General features: G+C 47.4%; 1 protein-coding gene across 1 annotated transcript in view; it reads right to left on the bottom strand.

Moving 5' to 3' along the window:
- Positions 1–15,702, bottom strand: part of LOC119104768 (uncharacterized) — a 179,734-nt gene that overhangs the window by 36,407 nt on the left and 127,625 nt on the right. The window contains 3 exon segments of the mRNA XM_037228487.1: positions 840–919; positions 1,454–1,570; positions 6,932–7,008. Coding sequence (XP_037084382.1) covers positions 840–919; positions 1,454–1,570; positions 6,932–7,008 — 274 coding nt within the window.

Consider the following 15,702-nt stretch of genomic DNA (forward strand, 5'->3'; position numbering starts at 1 on the left):
GGAGACGCGTCCAACGCTCGTTTTTTAGCCTATGGACTCAGTGGGTTAAAATATCCGGGCTGTCTGAGTGTCAGAAACAGGAGACGAGTCCAACGCTCGTCTCTTTGGCCTATGGACTCAGTGGGGTTAAAATACTCCGGCCGGATGGACGTCGGAAACAGGAGACGGGCCCAACGCTCATCTCTTTAGCCTATTGACTAATGAGATAATGACAAAGCTCGCACACTACCCGCACTGAACGTGCTCGCGTGGACTGCTGTCCCGGTTGCTTTAGACTGCAAAGTGATCAACAGAAGCTGGACGAGGGGCTCATGGACAAGGGGCAAGGCCTACATGCACATATATCCAATAATGGTATGGCTGTCTACTTTGTTCAGTGCTTTCTCGTGACAACTGTTCCTCTCCGTTAACATCCGCCGGTTTTCCGGACATGGCTGACCCGTAGTAGCTGGTCTGTATCGTTCTATGCTCACTTTTCCGTTCTATAATAGCACTCTCCGAACAGCTTTCATGCCAACGCTTGGCAGGCTTACGTTGGCTGTCGTACGCGCCGTTTCGCGATTTGTACGAAAACTTGGGTACGGGCGTTCCGTTCTCCGGGAGAGAAGCCTACCTCTTCTACGCAATTTGTGCCCCTCCCTTATCCACAGAGTAGCACTACATCCCTAGGTCGTTGATCTCCCCGCCCCCAGGGGAATGAACCCCGCTGACGCCACTCAGTCACAGTATGCATTTGGTCTGACTCCTCAGCCCGGGCGTTGGGTCAAAAAGTTAGGAGAATGGGAGGGGGGGAGGGGGAAAGGAGGGGGTGGATGGCGTCACTCGGCCTCCAGACTCACCTCCGATTCATCCAGAAGTATATCAATGGGTTCACCATGGCGTAGGACATGGCCAGCCAGTAGAAAGCCAGGAACAGGTGCTGAAAGGGACGTAAACACGCGCCTTAAGACCACGCGTGTTTCACAGCGTGACGAACCTGTTGATCGTCAATTGCGTGTTTGTTCCCACTTCCATCCGCTGCTTTTTGCTCGGCGATCATTGCGCATACCATATAGCACTGTTTTCCACACCCCAACTGACAAACGCAAAACACTGCGAGTCACAGCTGGGCCATGTTCAGCTTCAAGCGCAGCAAACAATGCCAGTGACAATGACAATGTCCCAATGCCAGTAAAGAATGCACTTTTGCAGAAACTGTCGAGAAATGCCATAGTTATCTTGTCCAACTTTGTTCATTCAAGCCATAGTTGGGATATTTTCCTGAATAAGTTATGCGTGCACATACCAGTTCACATCACGTTTTACATCTTGGGCTAGAGGTGCCCGAGGAGTCAAGTACAAGGAAGGAATAAACGTTAATAAGCATAGCATGTAGCACCTTACTTATTTGTGTACAGACGAGAGACTGCGTTTCGAGTAAAAATACTCAATAAAGCATCGTAGAAACACTCACCTGCACATAGCTGGTCTTCGCCAGAGACGTGTCGTGGTAAGTGTACACGAAGTACACCTGATACGGCAACCAGGACAGGGCAAACATGGCCACCACTATGATGAACATGCGCACGATCTGGCGACAGATGAGGGTGGGCAGTCAGCTGAGCATTGCTCACCGGAGGCCAGAGATTCACCGCCTTTCGCCGGGTGGAAGACAAAAGGCACAGAGAATACTGGAACTATGAACGGTCTGCAAGCGCATCACCTTCGTATGTGTCATTTAACAAGCACAGCATATCGTATCCGTTATCGTTATCGTAACGTTAACAGTGGCCTAGTCGGAATGTACAAACCAAACGTACCGCACGCATGCTGGCGAAAGCACACAAGAGCGATACCACCGTCCGTCGGACGTAACCGGATTGACATCTAAAGGGCGCCCCCCCCCCCCCCCCGTACCACTGCGACGCCCGCGCCCGCGCCGCCAGCTGTTGTCTCGTCGCGGTGGTCAGCTGATCACCGGCAGAAGTGTATCTATCCCAGCTACCGATCGTTGTACAGGGAAGGGAGGGTAGGGTGTTGGGGGTAGGCTGAAACACTGCATACCTTGTGCGGTCCCCAGAACTCTATATCGCTGTTGAACACTGCAGCTACCTCGAGTTCTCCGGGGCAGTACACCTTGCCCACAGGAAAATATGTGGGACATTAAAATAAACATTGGGATAATTATAAGCAGACCCGCCATGTGGGCGTTGTTGTCATAGCTGGCCAAATATATGTATATATATATATATATATATATATATATATATATATATATATATATATATATTGCGGCATTCTGGCTATCCATAAGTTATTGTTCGCTTCCCAAAATATCATCAGATGCCAGTGTTTTTCACGTTGCCCAGGTCAACAGCCTTTGATGCGATAGTTACCCCACTTTCACCGCTTGATTTTGTCATGTGTATTCTTAACCGCACTTCCATTGCACCACCGTATTTTAACCGAATTTTCGCTCATGCCTTGTGTACTGCTTTCATTCTCTCGCTCATGTGTTATCATGCCACTAACTGGGTTGACACGTTGAGTGGTCTTGTCCACCGCGCATAAAAGCAACGCGGGATTTGTCATTCTTGCGCACTTCAATCTTCTCCATTAACCAGATCACATTTACCTCCATTGCACTACACAACCAAAAAGTGCACTGCAGGGCAAATCTCTATCTCCAGTACTTTTAGGTAAGTATACAAAGTTAGAGCCAGTCCATTCAAAAAGCTCGATTAAAAACTCAGCTAATCAAATGTTCGGCAACGGTAGATAAGGTTAGATCCGATTACGTAAGTTATTCAGTGCATTCGCGAGGAACATTGTTCACATGAAAAAAACGGTTGCGATGGCTTTATTCCTCGGAGGTAACCAGGAGAGTGGAGAACTAGATTGGTTGATATTTCGGCAACACACCTTTATAGAAGCAATAGTCTGGATTCAATTCTAATTCTTAGATATGCCCTGTATCGTGGTAATGGCTGGCTATCACTCTTTGCTTAATCCCCGGAATGGTGGTGTCCTGTGAAAACTGACCTGCTGTTTCAAAAAAGAAAAGAAAAAGAGTGGAATCATCGGCAAGCAATTATAAATTCACGTCTGGTGTTGCTTCGATCAAGGCATGTTGCCGAAATATCAGCCAGTATATTTCTCCATTCTTTTGGTTTTCTCCGCAGAATAAGGCATCCACTGTCAACTACTGTCTTATCTAGATCCAATCACGTTAAGTCCACGGCATATGGATGTCTGCTCGTATTCAGGACTGTCTTCTCGTTTCATGGTGCAGATCATATTGCACAATTCAACGTTCAGGGTCTTTGCCAGCATTTCCAACGCATCCTCATTTATATCCAAACTGATCACTTTAGCGCAAAGACGAGCTAACATTGATTTCATCCCATGTCCCGTGCTCTGGTCTTTGCTGCCATTGATGACGATTCTCGTTGCTTTCATTCATCATCTTTTTTGCCGTTGTCATTTACATCCATCATAAAGTCATCGATAACTGGAATTTATGGCATTGGGCGCTCGAAATGAGCCTTTTCTAACGGCGTGAAAGCATACTTTCTGGTTTCATCTGAGTCATGACTGTCAGGCTCCGTGTGAAGTGATTTTGCAATCGACCAAAGTTCCGGTACTGAACCAATTTTAGGACCTCAGCTGGCAACCATGTCCCAGTACTAATCGGAAACATCCAATCTTTTTCCGGCATCGAAAATTGCCACCACTATTGTGGTCATTCGTACCATGGCCTGATATTTTCCGCAGGGTGTTTTCTTTGAGTAGCCACTAACAACGAATTATGGGAAATCTTGTGAAAGCACTTAAGCCGGCGGCGGTATTGCCGTTCACAATGATGGTATCAGCATGTTCATTACTTTGATAATAACGGTGACCGATGCAAGAAGTTCATCCGCCATGATCGACCACATAATAGACAGGAGTGCGAAAGTACGGGTGGTAATTAAGCAGTGCGATTTGACCAGTGTTATGTGTAAGAACTTACAGCACTAACGACAAATCTAATTATTCCAGTCATGCCGAGAGCGAGACTTCATGGGAACAAACAAGAAGGTAATGGACGCAGATTATTCTGGTTTTAAAACTTTCTACTTTACGTCCTAGCATTCCCAGAGTTTCCTGTTACTCAAAATCCATAGCCTGTCCATACCGAGTTCTCAGGATAATCTGCTAACAGAGGATATTGGGGAACGTTGACGTTCACTCAGCCATTTCGATATAATCTTATAATGCGGTATTGTCATTGCACTCAACTATTCGTTCAGGTATGTGACGGAATCCTAATATGGATTTCAAATGAAAATCAGGAATGAATTTACAAGGCAGCAGCCACTCCACAGACGGTCACATGTAGTTCCCAAGTGAAAAATGTGATCGATGCCTGTTTTTTTAACGCGCATCAATGTCGGCCTACGCATGCGGGCGTCGCCTTAAAGGACCACTTTCTACCCCCTTCCCTCCCCCCAATGTGGTGTGGCCGGCAAACCTTCCACAGCTCACCATCAACTCTAACACTCGCTCGGGTGTGGGGGGGTCAAATTGGCCCCCCGGCAGGTTTTTCCGGAATGATTTCCAAACGGCGCGGTGTAGCCGCTCCAAATTTTGCATAGCTGTAGACAATTGAACAGCAAATCGTTTGACATCAACAATTTAGATGCACGCTTTAAGGTCGCTGGCCTATGGCAGGTCAAAGTTAGGCCATGGTTTCAGCGAAGGCAATTTTTAGGAAATCGTCTAATCTGATACAATAACAGAGTGTTTGACGAAACCATATATCTCTGAGATGCTTTCTTAGGCACTGCAAATATTGAATTAGCAAATTACTTTGACCTAAGGTCAGGTATGAAGGTCAGACCGAGGTCACAACCAGCCTGATTTATTACTCTAGGGCTTGCTGTATGTGACAGTTTGTGGTGCTCATTTCGAATTTATTGACAGCAGGAACCGCATTATATCTCTTGCATTGACTTCCAAGAGATCAGATATGGTCATTGACCTAAGATGACCTGGTCGACAATTTGTCGTAGGAACATACCGCCTAGCGTAACCTTTGTCGCTTGTTCAAATACAAAACTCAGTGCAGTCTTGTATGATCTTGGTCACCATGACCTTCAAAAGGTCATACAAGGCCACTGACCTTAAATGGGCTTTTGGCCTTTTGCTTAAAAACGGTTGCCTAGGTTCTGGGGGCACCTTGGAGACCAGCCTGGAATTTGAACTTCTTTGACCTTATTTGACTTGAAGGTCATGATCTAGGAAGCTCAAACTTTGACCGAAGTCATTTCACGTACAGATCAAGACACCCTGTAAATTTGGTGTCTCTAGCTTTCTTAGTTGCCGAGATCTCAGGGGGTCTAATTGATCTCCCCCCAACCCGAGCGAAGGTTGTCCTGCCGGCTACCCGGGCGTGTGTTAACCCCCTCTCCCGTAATAGTTCTTGACATTTTCGGTACTACATGGAATCGCTCATCTTAAACTACTTCCAATTTACTCTGCCTGCAAAAAATAGAAAACAATAAGGGTAACAAGGAGTAGAAACACGTCCTGAGTATCAGAAGCATTTCCAGTAATGCACTTTGTTGTCGGCCGCAGCACTCTGCACGAAAACGCTGTATTAGAATCTGGGGGAATCTGGTAGAGTCTGGAAGCTCGCTATCTAGTGCGCTCATTGCGCAACATTGCTAGGGTATCCACCACCAAGAGAACAAGACTTCGAGCATACAAAAAACAACAAAAAACCGGGCGGCAAATGACTGGTTTAGTCACAGTCCGGTAAAGTCAGAATGTCTGCTCAAGGCGACCGTCGCACGGCCGCGGCGACGCACAAGTGCTTGCCGCGTGGGAGAATGACCGCCAACAGGGCGCGTGTGGTTACGGAACCCTGCGTACTTTGAATTACTCTCAGAAGACGATTGGTCATTGAACGGACTTTGCACTCTATTCGGACTGCTCAGTATTTACTCCTTAGTTGCGATGGAACTTCACGAATATTTATTCGAGATGTGTTGCGTTAACCTAAACAACTGGTCACCTTCCAAACTTCTTTCACATATGGCGTCCGCCGTTTTGCAACATGATCAGGTTACGTACGCTATAACTCTAAAAAAAAAAACCACAAAACGGTGCAGTGAATCGTGGCCAACATTCCTTTGAAATTTTGATTCGTTAGTCTAGAGGAAACGAGAAGGTACACAACGTTCTGCAACCGTCGCAATTTTTAACCCCACCACGCCGCGCAGATTCCACCGTAGCGCGCCGCCATTGGTGGAAGGCCAAGAGGGATCAGCGACAAAAGGGCAATCCGTGCGTTTGTGACGCGTGGAGATCACAAAAGCTTCATCTTTATCGTGGACACATTAACAGCTTCATCTTAACCGTAGACGTCTAAACAACTTCCACTTTTATCCTGGATGTGTAACAAACTTTCATCTTCATCCTGAGTATTTAAAAAACTTTCACCTTTACCGTGAACGTCTCAAAAACGTCCATATTTATCAAGTTGAGTTTTCCAGAAAATCGGTGCCACTCATTTGCCCGATTTTACTTGAACTTTATTTAGCACATATCGGTTATATTTTCTGTCACAAACCTGGCACATTGCGCGTGGTTGATGCATTACACCATTAATTCGCCCGGAAAAAACGCATTAAGAGCTTCAACACTGCGCATTCTCTGTTGACAGTACCGGCCAATATGCATTTTTATCTATTGACCTCATTTGACCCTAAGTCTTCAAACCATGCCTCAAAAACACGTGTTTTGCTCGACGGGTGTTGATGCATTTTGACCCAATAAATCGGCAAATGACTTAGACAGTGTCAGCTGTTAATTTCCAAGAGGCGGGTGTTTGCGAAGAAGACAGATCAGCATCCGTGCGTCCACGGATCATTGACTTACCATCACGCCTCAGATACATTGCACGTACCTTTCGCTTGGATTTGATAGATGTCATTTGTCGGTCTGTCCTCACTCCAATACTCTGAGCTCCCCACAGTTGGCGGCCTGTAAACGAACCAGCATGACGTCATCATCTGAGCTCCCGCAATTGGCGGCCTGTGAACGGACCAGTACGCCACCGACCCCCCCCCCATATATATATATATATATATATATATATATATATATATATATATATATATATATGTTTAAATAAATATATATATATATATATATGTATGTATATGTATATATATATATATATGTATATGTATATATATATATATATACATATATATATATATATATATATATATATATATATATATATATATATATACATATATATATATATATACAGGATTATCATCAATGTCAGACCAGAGGTATGACAGTGGGCCACGTCTTGGGACGAGATTAGTTTCGTCAGAAATCCCGCACCCGATTCTAGATCGATGAGTACTGCGGATGTATACGCAGTTGGCGCCCGGTGGACAGCAAGTTTTACCTCGGTAAGTCCTTAGATTAGCGTCGCACAAACAATATCATTGACCTGCTATGCGAGCGCACCAGTGGATGCCGCTCCGCAACTTCATGCACAAGCTGGTCTCAGTAAACAATCTTCTGGCACTAGGCACCACCAGCCACTAACCCGCGACCGGCCAGGGGACTGCTGGCCGGGCGCTCGAGCTCAGCAAAAAACGAACGTTTGCCGGAGCATCAAATTTAATTACTTGTTTATCTATTAAGTTGGCCATCTTTTTGCAAATTTTAAAGTGTAATCTGCCCCGGTCAGCAGCGTAGGCGAGGAAAAAATGGCGACTTTCAAAAACTTTGACCACGCATAACTTTTTGTGGACCATTTGTTATTGCTTAAACTATTTATGGTGACCGATAATGTCGGTACCTACCGTTTGATAATTTCATATTTTTGAAATATACATTGGTGGTGAGCTGAGATCTGGCCAAGTTGTGGCCATTTTCGTAAAGAAATTGTAAACTTGTATGTACTTTGTATAGTTTTGTCTTTTGTGTATGAGGAAAAGAGTGCTAATCCAGTGTTTGCTTCGGGCAGCTGACTTGCATATCACACCATCATATGACCACAGAACACATGACACTTGCCCAGGTCATGACCTCCACTAAGGACGGCTTCTGCAAAATACATACTGACCTCTAAACAGGCAGTTTTATTATGTAATTTTGGGCTCAGAATTCGAACATTGCACCGAAAACATGTCCTGATATCTCTATAATGCAGAATGAGGTGACAGTGGGTCACGTGGGAACACACAACTTCATATGAGGTCGGCCAAGATCAATGACCTCTGTCGCCGAAAGAGGAGGGGGCACGAAAGAGGAGAGGAACGAGCGCGACGCGTGTTAAACCACCCCTATATCGTGTTTGTAGAGCTGATGACGTGTGATATCACGTACCAACGTGCCTGTTCTCAGATTTTACAAATAAATTGCCAGGCGTCGAAAAGACTATGTATGATGCATAAAAGACCTATGGGATTTGGATGGTTTATGAATTTGGGCTAAGTTAACCTGAGCTGACCTCTAGGTTAGCATGAAATGGTAGTTTTGTGTCTGGAAATTTTCCCCGCGGCTGTACCTAATAGAATAGACTTTTCAAAAACGCATTGTGAAAGAAAACAAAAACTGTTGTTCTTGTACGCTACGTACAAGAACAATAGCTTTTTTGAAAGGTAACCCGACCAATTTTGGAAGGCGACCCGACCTGACTTGACCAATGTGGGCAAAATGGTCGGATTGGACTTCCCCAGTCTTAACGCTCATTTGCGTTCTCTCAATATCCGACTTGGCGTAATAACATGTTTTAACTGCAAATATCAGAACGGCCCTTTTTCCTTTCGTGACATCTAGTGGTCTCACATTTTGCCTACGGCCAAAATTTTGGTGTGCATTCTTCATGATTTGATAAGGCCTACACAGGTCTGCAAGCTGGAGATCACAGGGGAAGTCAAATTTCCCCTTCCCTGTCGAAAGCGATTGTCTCAGGCCCCCGGCCGGACGCAGGTTGAAACGTCGACTCGAAGCCATCTCGGCTCTTAAAATCGGATTTCTATCGTGCCAAAATTGCGTTGCGAGATTCGGGCAGAATCATGCTTCCTTAAGTGATGCACGTTTCCTCACTCTAGATGCGAAGAATGACGAGTAACACTCGCCGTTTTCTGTGTCGGCTCACGAATACTCGCGGGCGAATCCTTTATTTAATCTGGGTTGCAAAATTGCAGTTAGTTGCATACTGCGGCGACTCCGATTTGACGTCGTTGATGTCGGCACTCGCATGAAGCCGCAGAGGCCAGTACGCTGCCACCATTGGAAGACGGCTGCCACCATTAGAAGACGGCTGCCACCATTGGAAGACAGCTGTCACCATTGGAAGCAGCTGCCACCGTTGGAAGACAGCTGCTACCACTGGAAGACAGCTGCCACCATTGGAAGACGGCTGCCACCGTTGGAAGACGGCTGCCACCGTTGGAAGACGGCTGCCACCATTGGAAGACAGCTGCCACCATTGGAAGACACATACAATAGCTGGCGAGACTTTCGTACCCCGGCGAAGCTGAGCCGTCCATCACCGCAGCGTGAGCACGGATCTATGAGAGGGTTGGTGGGGTCTCCTGGCTCTGCGGCGTTCTAGTGTGCAATTGACGCTGTGCAGTGTCTCCACAAAGATCCGCTGAGTTCAACTCCTACAGCACAAGGCTGTTGTGTCACCGCGGCTGAAAAGCTAGCCTCCGCGGCGGTACCAGTGCGCGGAACAGGCCCTGCCTCCTACCCGAACGCACCACTGAAGCACTCCGTACGCACTACTGTTGATAAACGGCGTCGCTTACAATTTCAAATAAGGTTGCACGTTGCACGTTTAAGTGCTAGGAACCGATGTCATTGTCCAAAAGTCAGGCTTGCATGCTACGGTTAGAACTTTGAGGCCCTTGTGGTCTAGTTCCCTTTCGCTTCCAGCTGTTTGATGAAGGGAAAACATCCAGTTACGGCGATGTTTATATTCCTCAGGTAGGCGTGTTGACTAAAATGGACTGCAATATTTAAACATATGCCAATATATCCACACATATACCACACCTGGTTAAAGCTTTTGAAGTGCACGGCAAAACCTATAAGCTTCCATCCATCATTATCAATGCCAAACGATTCAGTTCGTTTAATGACTTGAGTACACAGATCATTCACGTGACTGAAAAGAACTACGTCGGGTACTATCGTCAGCCAGCCATTGTGCTGGCTCTACGAAAAAGTCGTGTCCGGCTCTTTTACCAGAGGGTAATCAACATCTTTGACCCCAAGATGACCGCTGATGCCCCGCGAACAAATTCAAATACAAACATGCAGCTGACGTTCAAACTCATTTCGGGTATGTGGTTCACCAGTAATTTCACTAGTAATAGTAATTTCACACTACAAGCAACGAACGGCGGCCGCACATCGCACGTATCTAGGCGCACAGAGAAGGTAGCCTCTTTATGCAATTGAGCGTAGAGAGGGTGAGACATTAAGAGGGCAATACAATTAACATTATGCCTTTTGCTTCATGCAGCTGTTCAAGCTTAGTTAGGTTTTATGACATATATCAGATAACCAGCTATGGAATGTATAAAGTGCAAGTTTCCCGGGCCTGGTGGGTGCCGGCCCCGCCGCGACAGACGGCAGAGCTCAGATCCGTCGAGGTGAGCTGCTGGACTCAGGTCCATCGCGGTGGGCTGCTGGACTCAGGTCCGCCGCGGTGGGCGGCTGGACTCAGGTCCGCCGCGGTGGGCGGCAGGACTCAGGTCCGCCGCGGTGGGCTGCTGGACCCAGGTCGGCCGCGGTGGGCGGCTGGACTCAGGTCCGCCGCGGTGGGCGGCAGGACTCAGGTCCGCCGCGGTGGGCTGCTGGACCCAGGTCGACCGCGGTGGGCGGCTGGACTCAGGTCCGCCGCGGCGGGCGGCAGGACTCACAGGACAGGACAGGGCTGGACCGCTGTGGTCCGCCGCGGCGGGAGCAGAGCTCGGGTCTTCGGCGGCGGGCGGTAGGACTCAGGGCCGCCGAGGCGTGAGCAGCATGCCATCGTGCTTGTGCAAGCGACTTCAACCGTAAGTGACTGTGTCGCTGTAGCCACACTTACATGCGATCTTAAGACATCCTTTTTGTTTGGGCCAGGTGAATAGGTTACCCCAGGCTACGATAATGGTATTATAGGGTCATATCGGAAATGAGACTTAATGTTCCGCAAAATCGTTTTCCACATTTAGGAACACAATGCAGTTTTCAAGTACCAAGGTATTCCCTGCTTTCTTGCAGGTCTGTAAAGGTCAAGTCTTTTTACTTGGATTAGCTGAGTGTCTACTTGGATTAGCTGGATTAGTGTGATTAGCTGAGTGTAGCTGAGTGATCCCAAGTCACAAAAGGAGTCAAGCAACATGTGCCGAGCTTGTTGACCTGAGAGGTCACTCAGGGTCAATTGAGTGGCCTCTCAGGCCAACAAGCATCCGCACAGTTGAAATGTCCATTGCATTGCATGCGATACAGTCCCACTGCCGGTAGCTGCAGTACTTAACACGATGGGATGGCGGAGCAAACCCGATGCAGTCATCACCGTGTGAGCAGTTCATTCACACTTGCTTTCTGGATCGATTTGTGACATCTGAGGTCAACTAAAGCCGATGAGGTTGGGATGAGAATGCATGGCACACAGCACGCGTACCGGTAGCTGCAATACTGAACGAGGTGGGCTGCGGCGATCATCGCCTAAGCTGTTTATTTGCACTTGTTTTCTTTTTGTGTCAATTTGTGACATCTGAGGCCAACTTAGGCCGCTGTGGTCGCGCATATTTCGTATCGCTGTATAATGTACAAATATGTGCTACGATCATCGGACACAGGTAACTTTAATTTGTTAACACTTTGAGCTGCAATTAATTGGGATTATATGCATCTGATCTTTGTCAGGTCAGTGGTAAAGTTACATATAGTACCACGTATTTCCCCCATCTGTTGTGGTAACCCCAGCTAAGACGCTACCGTAACATTCATTGTAACATAAAGAACCGTTACGAATGATTTGTATTTGTCAAAGACCTGCGCATATCGAACGGGTTCAGAGTCATCCGTTGCATTGCGACAATGATCATAATGCAAATGTTTTGTGATGAAGACCCAGGCCAAACAAGCGCATTCTAACTCTTTTAGAAACGCAGCGCAACTCTGATCACAAAAGACAACAGGGCAGCTAAGATGCTGCAAGCAGGCACTACTAATCTAAGGTCATGATCTTGCTCAGCCCTTGGAGGACCAGTGTCACTGACATGCAAGCTCCCATAATCAAAGTGAGTTCAAAAATGAACGATCACCAAAAACAGCGCTTCAGTACCAACCATGGCGCAAACTATGCATGTTGGTACTGAGCCGTTTTACATTCATCTGACCCGTCATGATCTTGATCGAAGAAGTTCACTGCAACCGGTCACACAGTGGTTGTCGAAAAGATATCGATGTGCTAGACCTTAATAAAGCAATATTGCAAGTGTGCATGCATAAACGCCACCTAACAGAGCAACTGGGCACGTTTGACCCAGCCCTAATACTAATGACCCGGACTCTGACCCTCCGACATGATGAGGCTCGACATCGCTTAGGTCAAAATCGGTTGGATTTATAAAAAAGCACACAACATGCCACAATTGCCAACATGCGAACTGCATAATTAACAGAACTACACGTGAACTGCATAATGAACATGGCGAGAAATAAAGCTGACGCAGCCGTCACAACAGGCCACAACTCACAGCCCATCATTGAACAACTGCGCTGAAAAACTAACGAGACGGGTATAAGATGTCAGTATGTCAGCTACGAAAACAAAGCACCACCATATCGTTCATGGTCAGCAAGCTATCCAAGACAAACATCCAAGGTTCTGCCGATACCCATCATCTCACGGGATTTCATGCAATTTGCCGTGCGGTGCCGCATTTAGCTGTGGTTATGCCATTCATGCGATTAGCCGTGTTTTTTTCCCATCTCAGTGAAACCACTAGCCGGCCAAAGCAACAAACCGATGGACGGTGCGCCAAACTCAGGGAATCAGCGGCCTGTCCGAATGTGTATGCCCGCAAACCACTCAGAGCTGTCTCGTCATCTTGAAAGTTCGAATTACAACGCGTGATGAGGGACCGGCACTCAGGGTAAACCAGTTTCATCTTCGCGTAGTTTCCCAGGCTTCCGAGCTCCGGTCCTAACGACTTGAAATACAGCTACAGATGAAGCTGGCAAGTTAACTCTCCACTGGAGGAAGTGCTACTCAGGGTACAACAGTTTCATCCCCGCGTAGTTTCACAGGCTTCCGAGCTCCGGTCCTAACAGCTTAGAATACAGCTACAGATGGAGACGACAAGTTCACTCTCCACCCGAGGACAGACCAATGGCAACCGCTGCACACTCAACATTACCAGGCCGGCGTGGCGCCTTGTCAATTCATCCTCATCAGATACCTGGCGGCAGCACGGCAGGACGGCAAACACTCAAATCACCCTCTCCCACATCGATTTCGCCCGGAGTTGAACATGTTTGTGCGCTTGACACGTGTCAACTAACGTCAGGGCGGGCGCGTCGCGCGAGGCATGTTTGGGTCGCGCGGCGCGCGCTGGAGCGGCGACAACCGACGCAAACAGATCCGGCGCTTCACATCCACGGCGCGTGGATACGGCCACCGCAGCCGGGATCAGACGGACAACGTCCATCTACTTCTGGCCAGAGGAGGATGGACGTTCCTGATCCGTGTGGGATCTGCTGCGCAACGGATGTTATTCACCTGTCACATTTGATTACAGTGGGCGGGGGGGGGGGGGGAGGGCACGAGAGTTCTACTAGATTCGATGGTCGTGAGGAGCAGGTCTCGGATTTGCTAAGCGTTCCTCGTATTGCTCTTTACGGGCCGAGGTCTCGCGTTTGTAGAGGTGGGAAGATCACCAATGCATTGTTGGGCAGTCTAAAATATTTGAAGTTGCTTGATCCGATGCATACCAGGGAAGATATATTTATGTACTTATAATCTGTATCTGCCTTCACGCACACAGTCACAGGCAGTATATGCCAATCAAAATGACATCCTCCTCCCCAGACATACAAAGCTCATCTCACGCTGGCTCCACTTTGTTGATTACCGTCCTGTGCCGCATTTACACACTGGCCGAAGAGCCCGTGTACTTTGATGGGCATTGGGTGGTGACAGGGGACGGTCTGTCTGGTAATAAAAAAGCTGGTTTAGGAAAGGTTGGATGAAGTAAATTTCCTGATAACTCAATAAACTATCGCCCATAGTTGCATCCGAGGTGATGTCTTTCAACGGTCTCTATCTTCCAGTTATAGTCATTTCATTCCAAAATTCAAGGCACTGGTCAATAGACTAGAGCACATATTTAAAGGTCATGTTATTCCCTTAGATCATTCAGCATGCGAAACAGATCAAGCCTTCAAATTCAGAACAAAAAAAAGAGAAGATTTCTTGATTGCAACTACAAGTCTGCCATTTCAGCGCAGAATCCCATAGATGCGCGTAGTTAAAAATGAACCAAACTGGGACATGATATGGACTGGTTACCGATCCTTTCAAGCGTTCAACCGATCAATTTAGCTTTGTCTTGAAAAAACAAATATCATCTGTCACGAGAGCCTAAAGATTGGCCGGGGCCGCGTCGCTAGAATCAACCCGGTAGGTACTCCGAGCTGGGACGGAAGGGCCCCTCTACCCACATCCGGGGAAGGCAACGTGCCCCCGAGTCTTCTTCCTTTGGGACTCCTTGCCGGGAAAGCTGAGGGGCAACTTTACTCGACTGCTGCGAAAGACTCATTTCCAATGTGCTGACGAATCAGCTTCTTTGTGTGATCACCGCGGCGCAGGACCAAGGCAGTCGGGGCCAAGCACCAGGCCACTAGTTACAATATCGATATAACCATCGAGAAGTGAGGCAGGGCAATGTTTGGCCGAACACGGATCATCTCCACTCGTGCAAGGATGACAGCTGATCGTCATTGCAACGTCCATACGCAATGTCGTCGATGTTGCGTCATTGCAACGTCGATACGCAATATCGTCAATGTTGCGTCATTGCAACGTCGATACGCAATATCGTCAATATTGCGTCATTGCAACGTCGATACGCAATACCGTCAATGTTGCGTCATTGCAACGTCGATACGTAATGTCGTCAGTGTTGCGTCATTGCAACGTCGACACGTAATGTCGTCAGTGTTGCGTCATCGCAACGTCCATACGTAATGTCGTCAGTGTTGCGTCATTGCAACGTCGATACGTAATGTCGTCAGTGTTGCGTCATCGCAACGTCGATACGTAATGTCGTCAGTGTTGCGTCATTGCAACGTCGATACGTAATGTCGTCAGTGTTGCGTCATTGCAACGTCGATACGTAATGTCGTCAGTGTTGCGTCATTGCAACGTCGATACGTAATGTCGTCAGTGTTGCGTCATTGCAACGTCGATACGTAATGTCGTCAGTGTTGCGTCATTGCAACGTCGATACGTAATGTCGTCAGTGTTGCGTCATTGCAACGTCGATACGTAATGTCGTCAGTGTTGCGTCATCGCAACGTCGATACGTAATGTCGTCAGTGTTGCGTCATCGCAACGTCGATACGCAATGTCGTCAGTGTTGCGTCATCGCAACGTCGATACGCAATGTCGTCAGTGTTGCGTCATTGCAACGTCGATACGCA

This window comes from Pollicipes pollicipes, unplaced genomic scaffold, assembly GCF_011947565.3.
Source record: "Pollicipes pollicipes isolate AB1234 unplaced genomic scaffold, Ppol_2.1 Scaffold_6052;HRSCAF=7182_pilon_pilon_pilon, whole genome shotgun sequence".
Taxonomy (NCBI): Eukaryota; Metazoa; Arthropoda; class Thecostraca; order Pollicipedomorpha; family Pollicipedidae; genus Pollicipes; species Pollicipes pollicipes.